Raw genomic sequence first — 12,061 nt, forward strand, 5'->3', positions numbered from 1 at the left:
TGAATTCTAAACAAAATATTTTTATTTTACAAACAGCTCAATGAGCCACTCCCCCCCATCTAATCCCCCATCTTTCATAGAGGTCATCCAGCCACGCAGGGACAGAGCAAAACAGAAGAGGGCCCTATGGCACTATCTGGATGGAGGGGAAAACTCATATGCACAATTTTTCTGATGACCCCAGGCCTGTATTATTAGAAAAGTGCTTTCTTTCTTAGGGCTTCTCCTTCCAAGGCCTACACTTAACTCAGAAAGAGACTGAAAGGAGATGGTGCCTGGCCTTAGATTAACTGAGGTGCTGTTGTAGGCACGCTGCCAATGGATCATTAAAAAACTGGGAGTCGGAAAAATCACATCCATGTCTTTGAATGGCTCCTGCTGTCCCAGCAGCCGAGCCTGCTGGCAGAACTAGCTGCTGAGCACCAACTCCAGAAAGAAAAGGTGCGAACAGAAGAAGGCCAACCCAACTTGCTGTTTTTTGGCTGAGTAGGGAATTGACAGACCACCTCCGGCTCCTGTCTGGAAGTTTCGAGATCAGAGAGCTTCAGGCACAGCTGGGTTCACAGCTGCACCATTTGGAGCATTGGACTCATTAATATTCATGAGCCATCCCCACCAATCGGCAGAGAGGATGCCATTAGGTTAGCATCTGTCGGGTTTTTGTGAGGGTTGCGCGTGGAGTTTTTTTCCCCTTTTAAATGAACTTCTGACATTTTGGATTTGCCTCTGTAGGTTTTCTATCCTCGCCTTGCTCTGCTACATCATATAAAGGAGAGACCCAGGGGAGGCGGGCAGGAAAGAGGGATGAATACCAGCCAGGGCTTTGCATCTGCCTGTTGACAAACTTTATTTCTCTTTCAGCACCTGGCACCTCAGACAGGCTGCGAGGATGGAAGCAGCATCAGGTAAATTATACCTAACAAGGTTCATGCCCAGAACTGTGAGAAGAGTTGGATCCCAGCTCTTTGGAAGGCAATCCTTCCTCCAGTGGTGAACTTGAGCTGCACACACAATGCAGGAGAGCTGCAGAGCACAGTTCTGAACCATTATTTCCATGCTGATAAATTCATGATTTATGAAAGGAACTACTGCCAGCCCTCACTCCCTCCTTCTCTGCTACAGCTTGTTAGACACAAATTGCAACAACAATCTTAAATACTTGCATTTTATTTCAGGCCAAAGTCCCTCAACTCTGAACTAAATGCCATGACAGTCCCACAGCATAGGCTGGTAGTAAAAGAGCCCACAGACAGGGTAGGATGGCCAGAGGAGGGAGGAGTGGGCGAGAGGGAGGGGAAGAATCACACAAACAAACCTAAGAGTAGAGCAATGCAGAATGCCCATGGCACTCTGCTCCTACCAGCTCTGGCTCTCGGTGGAGATAAGGAATGGCAGCAGGACAGAATGCCTCATTGTCTGAAGGAGAGCGTGTTCTTCCTCATCCCCCGAGCCCTCTCTTCCAGGCAGAAACAAAGCCCTTGCGCCCCACTGGATGAACATATGGCCTCCCTGCAGCACAGCAGAGGGACGCTAGCGGCTGAAGCCCTGGAGGCAGGGAACTGTTACCAAAGAAGAAAAGGACTCAGAAAAGAAAGGAGCCCACTCTAACCCTGCAGAAAAGATAGCCATCTCTCCCCTTTATAACCAGGCCCCTGAGCTGTTGCTGTTCCCTCTGGCTGTGGCCAGCCACTTCTCTCTCATGCATGACCATGAGCTGTTGTGCAGGTCTCAGGCTCCACTCAGCCAGATTAAGGTCTCAGGACATAAAACCCCTGCAGCAGGAGTCACAGCACCAGTTCCATTCAGTGGTACCGGTGGAAGAAAAAGCAAGGTGGAAAGTAAATATTCATCCCCCCCATCCATGCAAGGAGGTAGGCAAGAGGCCAGCCTTCCAGAAACAAAGTGCTCTAGGGCTACAGCAAAAACTGAAGCCAGTCAAGATGGGGACACAACGTAATCACTCCTGTTGGGACAATGTTCAATATGGCAGCTTAGAATCTGCCACATACAGGTCCCCAAAACCAGCCACTTGAGGAAGTACTCCCGGTCCTACATACAAATGACCTGTAGAAACTCACCTCCCAGGAGAGTAAATATGGGTTCTGTTCAAAATAAACAGCCCCTGGGCCTTATGCTTAACTTACAAACATCTGCACAGTATTTATTCCCATGGAAGAGGCATAAGGGGCTGTTATGACTGACCTGTCACTCAGCCCAAGCAGAGGAGACTAGAAGACACTAAGCAACACAGCCTCCCACAATACCTGCCCTGTGCCCAATCCCACCTGAGTAAGTCTCCTGGCCCGCATCTTCTCTGACCATCTCAGAGCAGAACCCAGAGCTCACTTTTCCAAAACTGTTTCTAACTGACCAGGATCCAAAGGCACAGCATGGTCTCCTCCCAGGGCCCTCCTCACAGACTGAGGAGTGGAGGTTCCCTCATTGGGTCTTCCAAAATCACAGCATAATGGCGAGGAGAGGGGTGGGAGAGTGGGACTTTCCAATGAAGGAACCTCAGAGTCAACAACTGGAGCCCACACTTCTAAATGGTCTTTTTCTTCACTGGCAGGCGGTGAGGGAGAGTTCCTCCTACCAGATCTTGGAAGAAAGCAGCAACTGGAAAAGAGTGGAAAACGGAAAAGAAGGGTATGAACAGCTTGGGTAACATAGGGAGACCCTGTCTCTACAAAAAATAAAAATAAATTAGCCAGGCATGGTGGCATATGCCTGTAATCCCAGCGACTCCGGAGGCTGAGGCAGGAGGACTGCTTGAGCCTGGGAGGTCAAGGCTGCAGTGAGTTATGACTATACCACTGCACTTCAGCCTGTGCGACAGAGTGAGACTCTGTCTCAGAAAAAAAAAAAAAGAGTATGAACATATAAACAAAAATGAATGGGAAGGAGGTCTCTCTGAGCCTATTCTGGCTCAGAAGGCTGCCCAATTAAAAAAAAAAAATGGCTGGGTATGGTGAATTGTTTGAGCCTGGGAGGTGGAGACCAGCCTGGGCAACATGGTGAAACCCTGTCTCAATTAAAAAAAAAAAGTGGCCGGGCACAGTGGTTCACACCTGTAATCCCAGCACTTTGGGAGGCTGAGGCGGGTAGATCACCTGAGGTCAGGAGTTCAAGACCAGCCTGGCCAACATGGCGAAACCCCGTTTCTACTAAAAATACAAAAACAGCCAGGCATGATGGCAGGCGACTATAATCCCAGCTACTTGGGAGGCTGAGGCAGGAGAATTGCTTGAACCTGGAAGGCGGAGGTTGCAGTGAGCTGAGATGGTGCCATTGCACTTCAGCCTGGGAGAAAGAGTGAGCCTCCATTTTCAAGGAATAAAAAACTGAATAAATGAGAAAGCTTTCCCTTCTTTCTTCCCAGGTTTCAGAAGGAGCCCCTGCTACCCAGTGGTGGATTAACATAGACCCACTGGATAGATAGCCATGCACCCAAAGAACAAGATCTCTGCGAAAGGCTATCAATGCCATAACATTACTTTCCCTAACAAATGGACACCTCTCTGGTCCAGGTTCTAGCAAACCTAGCCCCTGCTATCTCAAAGAGTACTCCATTTACCTCTTAGGCTGGTCTCCTTTAGCCAGGTGAGAAGAGCTCTGCCTTTCTTCCTGGGCCCAGCCACAGTTTGACATAGCATATCGAAGAATGGCATCAGACACAGTCATGGTGCTTCGGCCCTGGACACAGGCTTCTATCTCAGGCACCGAGAGCTGGCTTTGCAGGAAGAGGTGCAACTGACTGTCTGACAAGAGAACCACACTCTGCAGGACCCTGGGGAAAACACAGGTAGCACGACACAGAGCATCACCCTGAGGAACTGCTCTCCATTCTCCGTCCTCTGAAGGGCTTCTGGCTACTTGAGCAGGGAGTTCCATCCTGCCTGGTGCCTTCCTCCACCCACCCTTGCCTCCACACTCAGGGGCCAGTGCCAGCCTGTTAAGTCCACTCACTTTTCAAGGAAGTGCTGTAGACCTTGTCGTCGCTTCTCAATAAACTCATCTGAGGTGCCAAAGAAGGTTGACTTCCCAGGAAGTTCAGGTACAGGCCTGTGGAGCCACATGATATAACACCCATGATAAGTGTAACATCTAAGATAGTCATTCTAGCCTCAGATCAAGGAAATACCCTGAAAAGAGGCCTAGTCAATACAATTAGCTTTTAATAAAGGGTTGTGTTAACATTGACTGACTGAATGCCAAATGTCAAGCCAGACTATGCTAAATGTTTTATAAACATTATTTCATTTAGTCATCCCAAAGCCCCATGAGAAAGATATTAGTAAACTCACTTTAGATCAGAGAAGTTAAGTAAATTTTCCACTGTTATACAGCTAGTACGCAGCAAAGCTCATATCGGAACCAGGTCTATGACTATAAAGCCCATGCTGATACATTATTTTGTCTGTTTCTTTGATTTTAGAGACAAAGTATTGCTTTCTAAGCTGCTCTCTCCAGGTCACCCAGGCTGCAGTGCAGTGGCATAATCGTGAGCTAGTTTACTGAAGCCTCAAGTTCCTGGTCTCAAGTAATCCTCCTGCATCAGCCTCCTGAATAGCTATGACTACAGGCGCGTGCCACTGTGCCCACCTAATTTATTTACTTATTTATTTACTTATGTATCTGTGGAGACGAGAGTATTGCTTTGTTGCCCAGGCTGGTCTTAATCCCCTGGCCTCAGTGAACTTTCTTTCTTAACCTCCCAAAGCACTGGATTTACATGTGTGAGCCACCAAGCCCAGCCACACTATGTTGTTCATAAAACCCACTCCTGGCTGGGTGGCTTGGTTCATGCCTATAATCCTAGCACTTCTGGAAGGAGTTCAACACCAGCCTGAGCAACATGGCGAAATCATCTCTACTTCAAAAAAAGAAAAAAAAACAGGCTTGTCATGGTGGCTCATGCCTGTAATCCCAGCACTTTGGGAGGCTGAGGTGGGTGGATCACCTGAGGTCAAAAGTTCAAGACCAGCCTGGCCAAAATGGTGAAACCCCATCTCTACCAAAAACACAAAAATTAGGTCAAGTACGGTGGCTCACACCTGTAATCCCAGCACTTTGGGAGGCTAAGGCAGGCAGATCACCAAGGTCGGGAGTTCCAGACTAGCCTGACCAACATATAGAAACCCCTTCTCTACTAAAAATACAAAATTAGCTGGGCGCGGTGGCTCACGCCTGTAATCCCAGCACTTTGGGAGGCCGAGGCGGGTGGATCACGAGGCCAAGAGATCGAGACCATCCAGGCCAACATGGTGAAACCCCATCTCTACTAAAAATACAAAAAATTAGCTGGGCATGGTGGCGCGTGCCTGTAATCCCAGCTACTCAGGAGGCTGAGGCAGAATTGCCTGAACCCAAGAGGCAGAGGTTGCGGTCAGCTGAGATCGCAGTCAGCTGAGATCGCGCCATTGCGCTCCAGCCTGGGTAACAAGAGCGAAACTCCGTCTCAAAAAAAAAAAAAAAAAAAAAAATTAGCTGGGCGTGTTGGTACATGCCTGTAATCCCAGCTACTTGGGAGGCAGGAGAATCACTTGAATCCAGGAGGCAGAGATGACGGTGACCCGAGATTGGGCCATTGCACTCCAGCCGGGGCAACAAGAGTGAAACTCCATCTCAAAAAAAAAAAAAAAAAAAGGCTGGGCACAGTGGCTCATGCCTGTAATCCCAGCACTTTGGGAGGCCAAGGCGGGTGGATCACGAGGTCAGGAGTTTGAGACCAGCCTGGCCAACATTGTGAAACCCCACCTCTACTAAAAAAAAAAAAAAAGAAAAAAAAAATTAACAGGGCCTGGTGGCGGGCACCTGTAATCCCTGCTACTTGGGAGGCTAAGGCAGGAGAATCACTTGAACCCAGGAGGCAGAGGTTGCAGTGAGCTGAGATAGTGCCACAGTGAGACACTTTGTCTCAAAAAAAAAAAATCTCCCCGGTGTGGTGGCACATGCCTGTAATCCCACTTACTTGGGAGGCTAAGGAAGGAGAATCGCTTGAACCCGGAGGTGGAGATTGCAGTGAGCCCAGATAGAGCCACTGCACTCCACCCTGCATGACAAGAGCAAGACTCCACCTCAAAAAAAAGCCGAGCGTGGTGGCTCACGCCTGTATCCCAGCACTTTGGGAGGCTGAGGCAGGCAGATCACCTGAGGTCAGGAGTTAAAGACCAGCCTGACCAACATAGTGAAACCCCATCTCTACTAAAAATACAAAAATTAGACGCATGTAGTGGTAGGTTCCTGTAATCTCAGCTACTTAGGAGGTGAGGCTGAGGCAGGGAGAATTGCTTGAACCTGGGAGGCAGAGGCTGCAATGAGCTGAGATCAAGCTATTGCACTTCAGCCTGGGAGACAGAGCAAGATTCCATCTCAAAAAAAAAAAAAAAAAAAATTATTTCCCAGCCAATCATGGTGGCTCATGCCTGTAATCTCAGCAATTTGGAAAGCCAAGGCAAAATTGCTTGAGCCCAGGAGTTCAAGACCAGCCTAGTAACATAAGGAGACCCCAGCTCTACAAAAATATTTCACAAATTAGGCAAGTATGGTGGCATGCACCTGTAGGCCCAGCCACTCAGGAAGCTGAGGTAGGAGGACTGCTAGAACCCAGGAAGTCAAGGCTGCAGTGAGCCATGATCATGCCACTGCACTCCAACCTGGGCAACAGAGCAAGACCATAAAAAAAAAAAAAAAAAAAAAAAAAGAAACAACATATTTCTCAATTTCCTCAGTGCCTAGTATGTTGCAAGTTCTCTTCACTGTCAATTCCAGTTCCTACATAAGCACTCAAAAAGCCAGTCACAGACCCGAGAAGGAAGCAAGAGCAAACTCACACCAAACCAGCATTTCTCTGTAGCTGCTTTCTCAGCCACACGAATTCACGGTAGCGGCGCCGCACACAGGAAGTCTTGGCAGTAAAGGCTTTGCTGTTGGTCTGTACATGAGGAGGTACATGAAAAGGGTTTAGTGGAAGAAGACAAGTTCACACGAGCCTCCCTATCATTGCTTTCACTGAGGAGCCATGCCATCAGGCCACAGACCTGATCAGGTCCCCAACTAGAACAAGGTGCCACCAGGCAGCCTGAAAGCAACTCAAAGACATACCTCAAGCTCTCTTTCCTTTCCTCTCTGCCTTTTCTTCTGCCTTGGGTCCACCAGAAACACTCAAAAATAGGTTACACGTCGCTGGGCGCGGTGGCTCACACCTGTAATCCCAGCACTTTGGGAGGCCGAGGCAGGTGGATCACCTGACATCAGGAGTTCGAGACCAGCCTGGCCAACATGATGAAGCCCTGTCTTTACTAATAGGTGGTCGTGGTGGCACATGCCCGTAATCCCAGCTGCTTGGGAGGCTGAGGCAGCAGAATCACTTGCACCTGGGAGGCAGAGTTTGCAGTGAGCCGAGATCACACCATTGCACTCCAGCCTGGGCAACAAGAGCGAAACTCTGTCTCAAAAAAATAAAATAAAATAGGGGCCGGGCATGGTGGCTCACGACCTGTAATCTCAGCACTTAGAGAGGCCGAGTTGGGTGGATCATGAGGTCAGAAGTTCAAGACCAGCCTGGCCAAGATGGTGAAACCCCACCTCTATTAAAAATATAAAAATTGGGCCAGGCACGGTGGCTCAAGCCTGTAATCCCAGCACTTTGGGAGGCCAAGGTCAGCAGATCACGAGGTCAAGAGATCAAGACCATCCTGGCCAACATGGTGAAACCCTGTCTCTACTAAAAATACAAAAAAATTAGCTGGGCATGGTGGCATGGGCCTGTAGTCCCAGTTACCCGGGAGAATTCCTTGAACACGGGAGGCGGAGGTTGCAATGAGCCTAGATCGCACTACTGCACTCCAGCCTGGCGCCTGGCAACAAAGCAAGACTCTGCAAAAAAAAAAAAAAAAAAAAATAGGTTTCACCTCAGTACAGCCCCTCAGCCCTGCAGAGCACAGACCCTAATATAGAAGCTTGATGCACTCACATGAAGGAATATCTTATAATCCACATAAGAGTTCCAGGAGCCCTCATTCTGCACTCGGGGGTCCTGAACACGCACTGTAATCACCTCCTGTAGGTAAGAAAAGCTCCTTCAGCTTCAGCTACACAGCAAGGCAGCTCTGATAACACAGGTTGCTAGATTTTTCCACCCAGCACCAACTTTCATTCATTCATTCAGTCATTCCATTCAACAGATTTTTACTGAGTCCCACTACGTGTCAGACACTGTTGTAGGCATTGGGGATAAAGCATGAACAAGAGGCATAAGTCCTTGCCCCCATGAAGCTTACATTCCAGTATATTACAATCAATGGAAAATTTAGTCAGAATGGAACCCCATTTCCTAGGAATGGCTCTGCTATTGATTTCTTTCTCCTGACTTTATTTTGAGCTCATCAGAACCACCAAAGTAATACTGCAGGAAGAACACTACTGAGTAATGATTTGGATCTCTGCATCCTCCTTCCTCCTAAATCCTCTCTCCAACTTTTACCTACCTGTTCTCTGAAGACCACACTCTTACCTCCTGTTCTTGGTTCTCCGACATCCTACACCAAAAGCCCATTTGAAGAAAACATCTGATGAGGGATAGAGGACAGAGGATCAAGGTTAGTAGGCCTCTGTTCTTATCATTCTTTACCAGGGAAAACCCTGAAAGTTTTTAATAGACCCCCTTGGGGAAACTCAGGCAACACTTTTTGTTCTTGTAAAACTTAAGAGGAAACAAACAAAAATCCCCATTAGCTCAGTGCCAAGCTAAAAAGCCCCGGGGGATTTGCCTCCCTTCTCAGACCAGGCCCTCACGCACTCTCCCCAAAGCGTGTTGGAGTCTACAGAAGTTTGTTACACGCAGCCAGAACAGGCCGGTTCTGATGTAAAACTTTTGTCTTGAAGATTGCAGGCACAACAGGGTCTGGTGAACTCAGATCACAGCTTTGAAATCGAGCCTAACAGCGCCCCCTCCCGGCTGTTTAGAGACAACCAAGTCCTCACAAACACCAATGCTCCTGCATTTCTCACTCTCACTACCAACCAGTCACCTCCCCACAGGTGAATCAGAGCTAAAGCACTCCAAGAAGCACCTGAGTGGGTTGCCCAGTTGGGACCTTCCCCTTATCCAATCCGTACTCTGGAACCCGAGCCAATTGTTCTAATTATTTCCTCTCCTGACATGCCATCCGGTTTGTACCTCTGCCCAAGCACCCCACAGCTGCACAGGTTGACTCAGGATGCGTTCTGCTCCTTTGTAAAGATTCATTAAAGCCTCAGCCCCTGATTTCCCCCAATGTGGCAGTTTACATGTATAGCAAAATCACCCACTCCGACAAGGGGACCATGAAGGCTGCAGCACAGGGTTACTCAAGTCCAGTGGGGCTCATGATGTCACCTTCTGTTAAAATACAACACTAATCTTGTTACTTCTAGAACTATTCCAATAGCATCCACCCTGGCTGCCGCCTCCACCCCCTTCTCTCTTAAGAGCAGAACAATAAGGTTTAATTTCCCTTTCCAATTTACCTTGAAATGAAAACTGACTTCAGCCAATATGTACTGCCAACAAATGATCCAGACTGGCCCCTGGGAAAACAAGACTCTCTCTAATATCTCTAAGCCCTCCCTCTCCTCCCCCCATACCCATTCACACACCCACTCATTTTTACAGTCCCACAATTAATTTTAAACACATTCTCTTATTAGTTCTGCCTTACCATTAGAAGAATGTGTAATGAGTTTCCTTCTATTTTATGTTTTGCAAACACAAGGCTAACATTTCAAAAGAAGGGGAACTAATTTGCACTATGAAATTAGCAAAGCAAACAGCTTTTTCAATCCTCTCCAATATACCAGAAGGTCTCTCCACAGACAAACATTGCATGCAGAGAGGAAGCTGCATGGTCCATGACAAAAGTGGGCTACACAATGTTGAGCAAACCCAGGGTTTTGTGATTTCAGTACCATCTTAAATGGTATTCTTGCTGACAATCTGATTTTTATCTGATGCAGCCACCACCTCCAAAGGGTCCTGAACTGAAAAGTAGGAAATTCCAAGTCCATAACAACCCATATATAAAATTCCAGATAGTAGTCAAATGGCTGAGACCAAAAAGAGCAGACCTATTTATTCGCTGTGAACAATTAATCTCCTTAAATTTTTTCTTCTCTTCTCTCTCTTTTTTTTTTTTTTTTTTTTTNTTTTTGGAGATAGAGTCTCACTCTGTTGCCCAGGCTGGAGTGCAGTGGCACAATCTCGGCTCACTGCAACCTCCGCCTCCTGGGTTCAAGCGATTCTTCTGCTTCAGCCTCCCAGGTAGCTTGGACTACAGGTGCGTGCCACTACGCCCAGCTAATTTTTATATTTTTAGTAGAGATGGGGTTTCACCATATTGGCCAGGCTGATCTCGAACTCCTGACGTCAGGTGATCCACCCACCTCAGCCTCCCAAAGCGTTGGGATTACAGGCATAAGCCACCTCACCTAGTCTTTTTCTCTTCTCTGCAGGCATTCAATAAACTGCCAGCAAAGGAGCAGAGTTAAATATTCTGAAGTGTCTTCAAACAAAACTAACAATGGGAAAGGTGATGAAAAGGAAATCATAGTCATCCACTCAGTGGAGCTCATACATCTTTTGTACGTTGAAAAAGGTTTGTCAAATTCAGGATCATAATTTAGTAATGAAATGATCATCGTACCCTTGGTCTCAGGCAGAGTTTGCATAGGGCTCCACACTACCTTCATGAAGAAATTCTTTCCTTTGGGGCCAATACCACTTAGAAACAAATAGCTATGAACTGGCTTTTTAAAAACCTCCAGATGCCAGCCTGGTCAACATAGTGAAACCCCATCTCTACTAAAAATGCAAAAAATTAGCTGGGTGTGGTGGTGGGTGCCTTTAATCCCAGCTACTTGGGAGGCTGAGGCAGGAGAATTGCTTGAACCAGGGAGGCGGTGGTTGCAGGGAGCTGACACTGCACCACCGCACTGCAGTCTGGCAACAGCAAGACTCTGTCTCAAAAAAAGTTTCAGTTGCAACTGTCCTTAAAAACAGTAGGCCTGCGCAGTGGCTCACCACAGTAATCCAGCACTTTGGGAAGCTGAGACAGGCAGAGTGCTTGAGGCCAGGAGTTCAAGACCAGCCTGGCCAACACAGCAAAACTTTGTCTCTACTAAAAATACAAAAATTAGCCGGGCATGGTGGTGGGCGCCTGTACTCCCAGCTACTGGGGAGTCTGAGGCATGAGAATCGCTTGAACCCAGGAGGCAGAGGCTGCAGTGAGCCAAGATCACACCACTGTACTCCAGCCTAGGTGACAGAGCAAGACCCTGCCTCAACAACAAACAAACACTGGAACAAATATAAAAGCCTACACACCAAGCAGTAATTTCTAGCAACCGCTATTCTCCATTAGCTTCCTCCCCACAGACATCACTCCTCAGAAAAGGAGCTCAGTTCTGCCTCTAGAGAAGCAGCAGGAAGTTCCTAACTTTAGTTCCATGATCTGGGAGATGGATCTGTGCATCATCCAAATAAGGCTAGAGTCAGTGACCCTAGCTAGCTACATAACTTAATGCTAACTACATTTCCTGGGCCCTTTCTACCACATCTGAAGTTTCCTTTACTTTCTTCACCTGTACCAGCACCAGTAGCTCTGGTGAGTACCCAGTTGTTTGCTGTTTACAAAGTAGATTCATCATAAAGCTTCCTAATATAGTAACAGTTCAAGGCTTTAGTCTGTCATTTACTTTCTGTCCCATTTAAACAACTTCAAGAGACTGGTTAAAAAACAAATCAGATGGCCGGGCGCAGTGGCTCACGCCTGTAATCCCAGCACTTTAGGAGGCCGAGGCGGGTGGATCACCGGATGTTAGGAGTTCGAGACCAGCCTGGCCAATAAAGGTGAAACCCATCTCTACTAAAAATACAAAAATTAGCCAGGCATGGCGGCACACGCCTGTAGTCCCAGCTACTCGGGAGGCTGAGGCAGATCTCTTTAACAAGGAAGGCGGAGGTTGCAGTGCGCCCAGATCGCAGCACTGCACTCCAGCCTGAGCAACAGAATGAAACTCAAAA

The 12,061-nt window shown here is 47.6% G+C and overlaps 1 protein-coding gene across 4 annotated transcripts in view; it reads right to left on the reverse strand.

Annotated features, from left to right (window-relative positions):
- The window catches only part of SNX11 (sorting nexin 11), a 13,118-nt gene continuing 1,057 nt past the window's right edge, over positions 1-12,061 (reverse strand). For 2 of the 4 annotated variants that reach the window (XM_037727341.1, XM_017497023.2), the window contains exons 2-8: positions 9,511-9,570; positions 8,516-8,570; positions 7,976-8,062; positions 6,834-6,934; positions 3,967-4,062; positions 3,575-3,787; positions 1-2,616 (exon numbers count right to left, since the gene is read on the reverse strand). In XM_037727341.1, coding sequence (XP_037583269.1) covers positions 2,343-2,616; positions 3,575-3,787; positions 3,967-4,062; positions 6,834-6,934; positions 7,976-8,062; positions 8,516-8,557 — 813 coding nt within the window. In that variant the 5' untranslated portion in view covers positions 8,558-8,570; positions 9,511-9,570 and the 3' untranslated portion in view covers positions 1-2,342. The remainder of the gene's footprint in view (positions 2,617-3,574; positions 3,788-3,966; positions 4,063-6,833; positions 6,935-7,975; positions 8,063-8,515; positions 8,571-9,510; positions 9,571-12,061) is intronic. The other 2 variants (XM_017497025.2, XM_017497022.2) reach the window with 1 other exon arrangement.

This window comes from Cebus imitator, unplaced genomic scaffold (assembly GCF_001604975.1).
Source record: "Cebus imitator isolate Cc_AM_T3 unplaced genomic scaffold, Cebus_imitator-1.0 Scaffold228, whole genome shotgun sequence".
Classification (NCBI taxonomy): Eukaryota; Metazoa; Chordata; class Mammalia; order Primates; family Cebidae; genus Cebus; species Cebus imitator.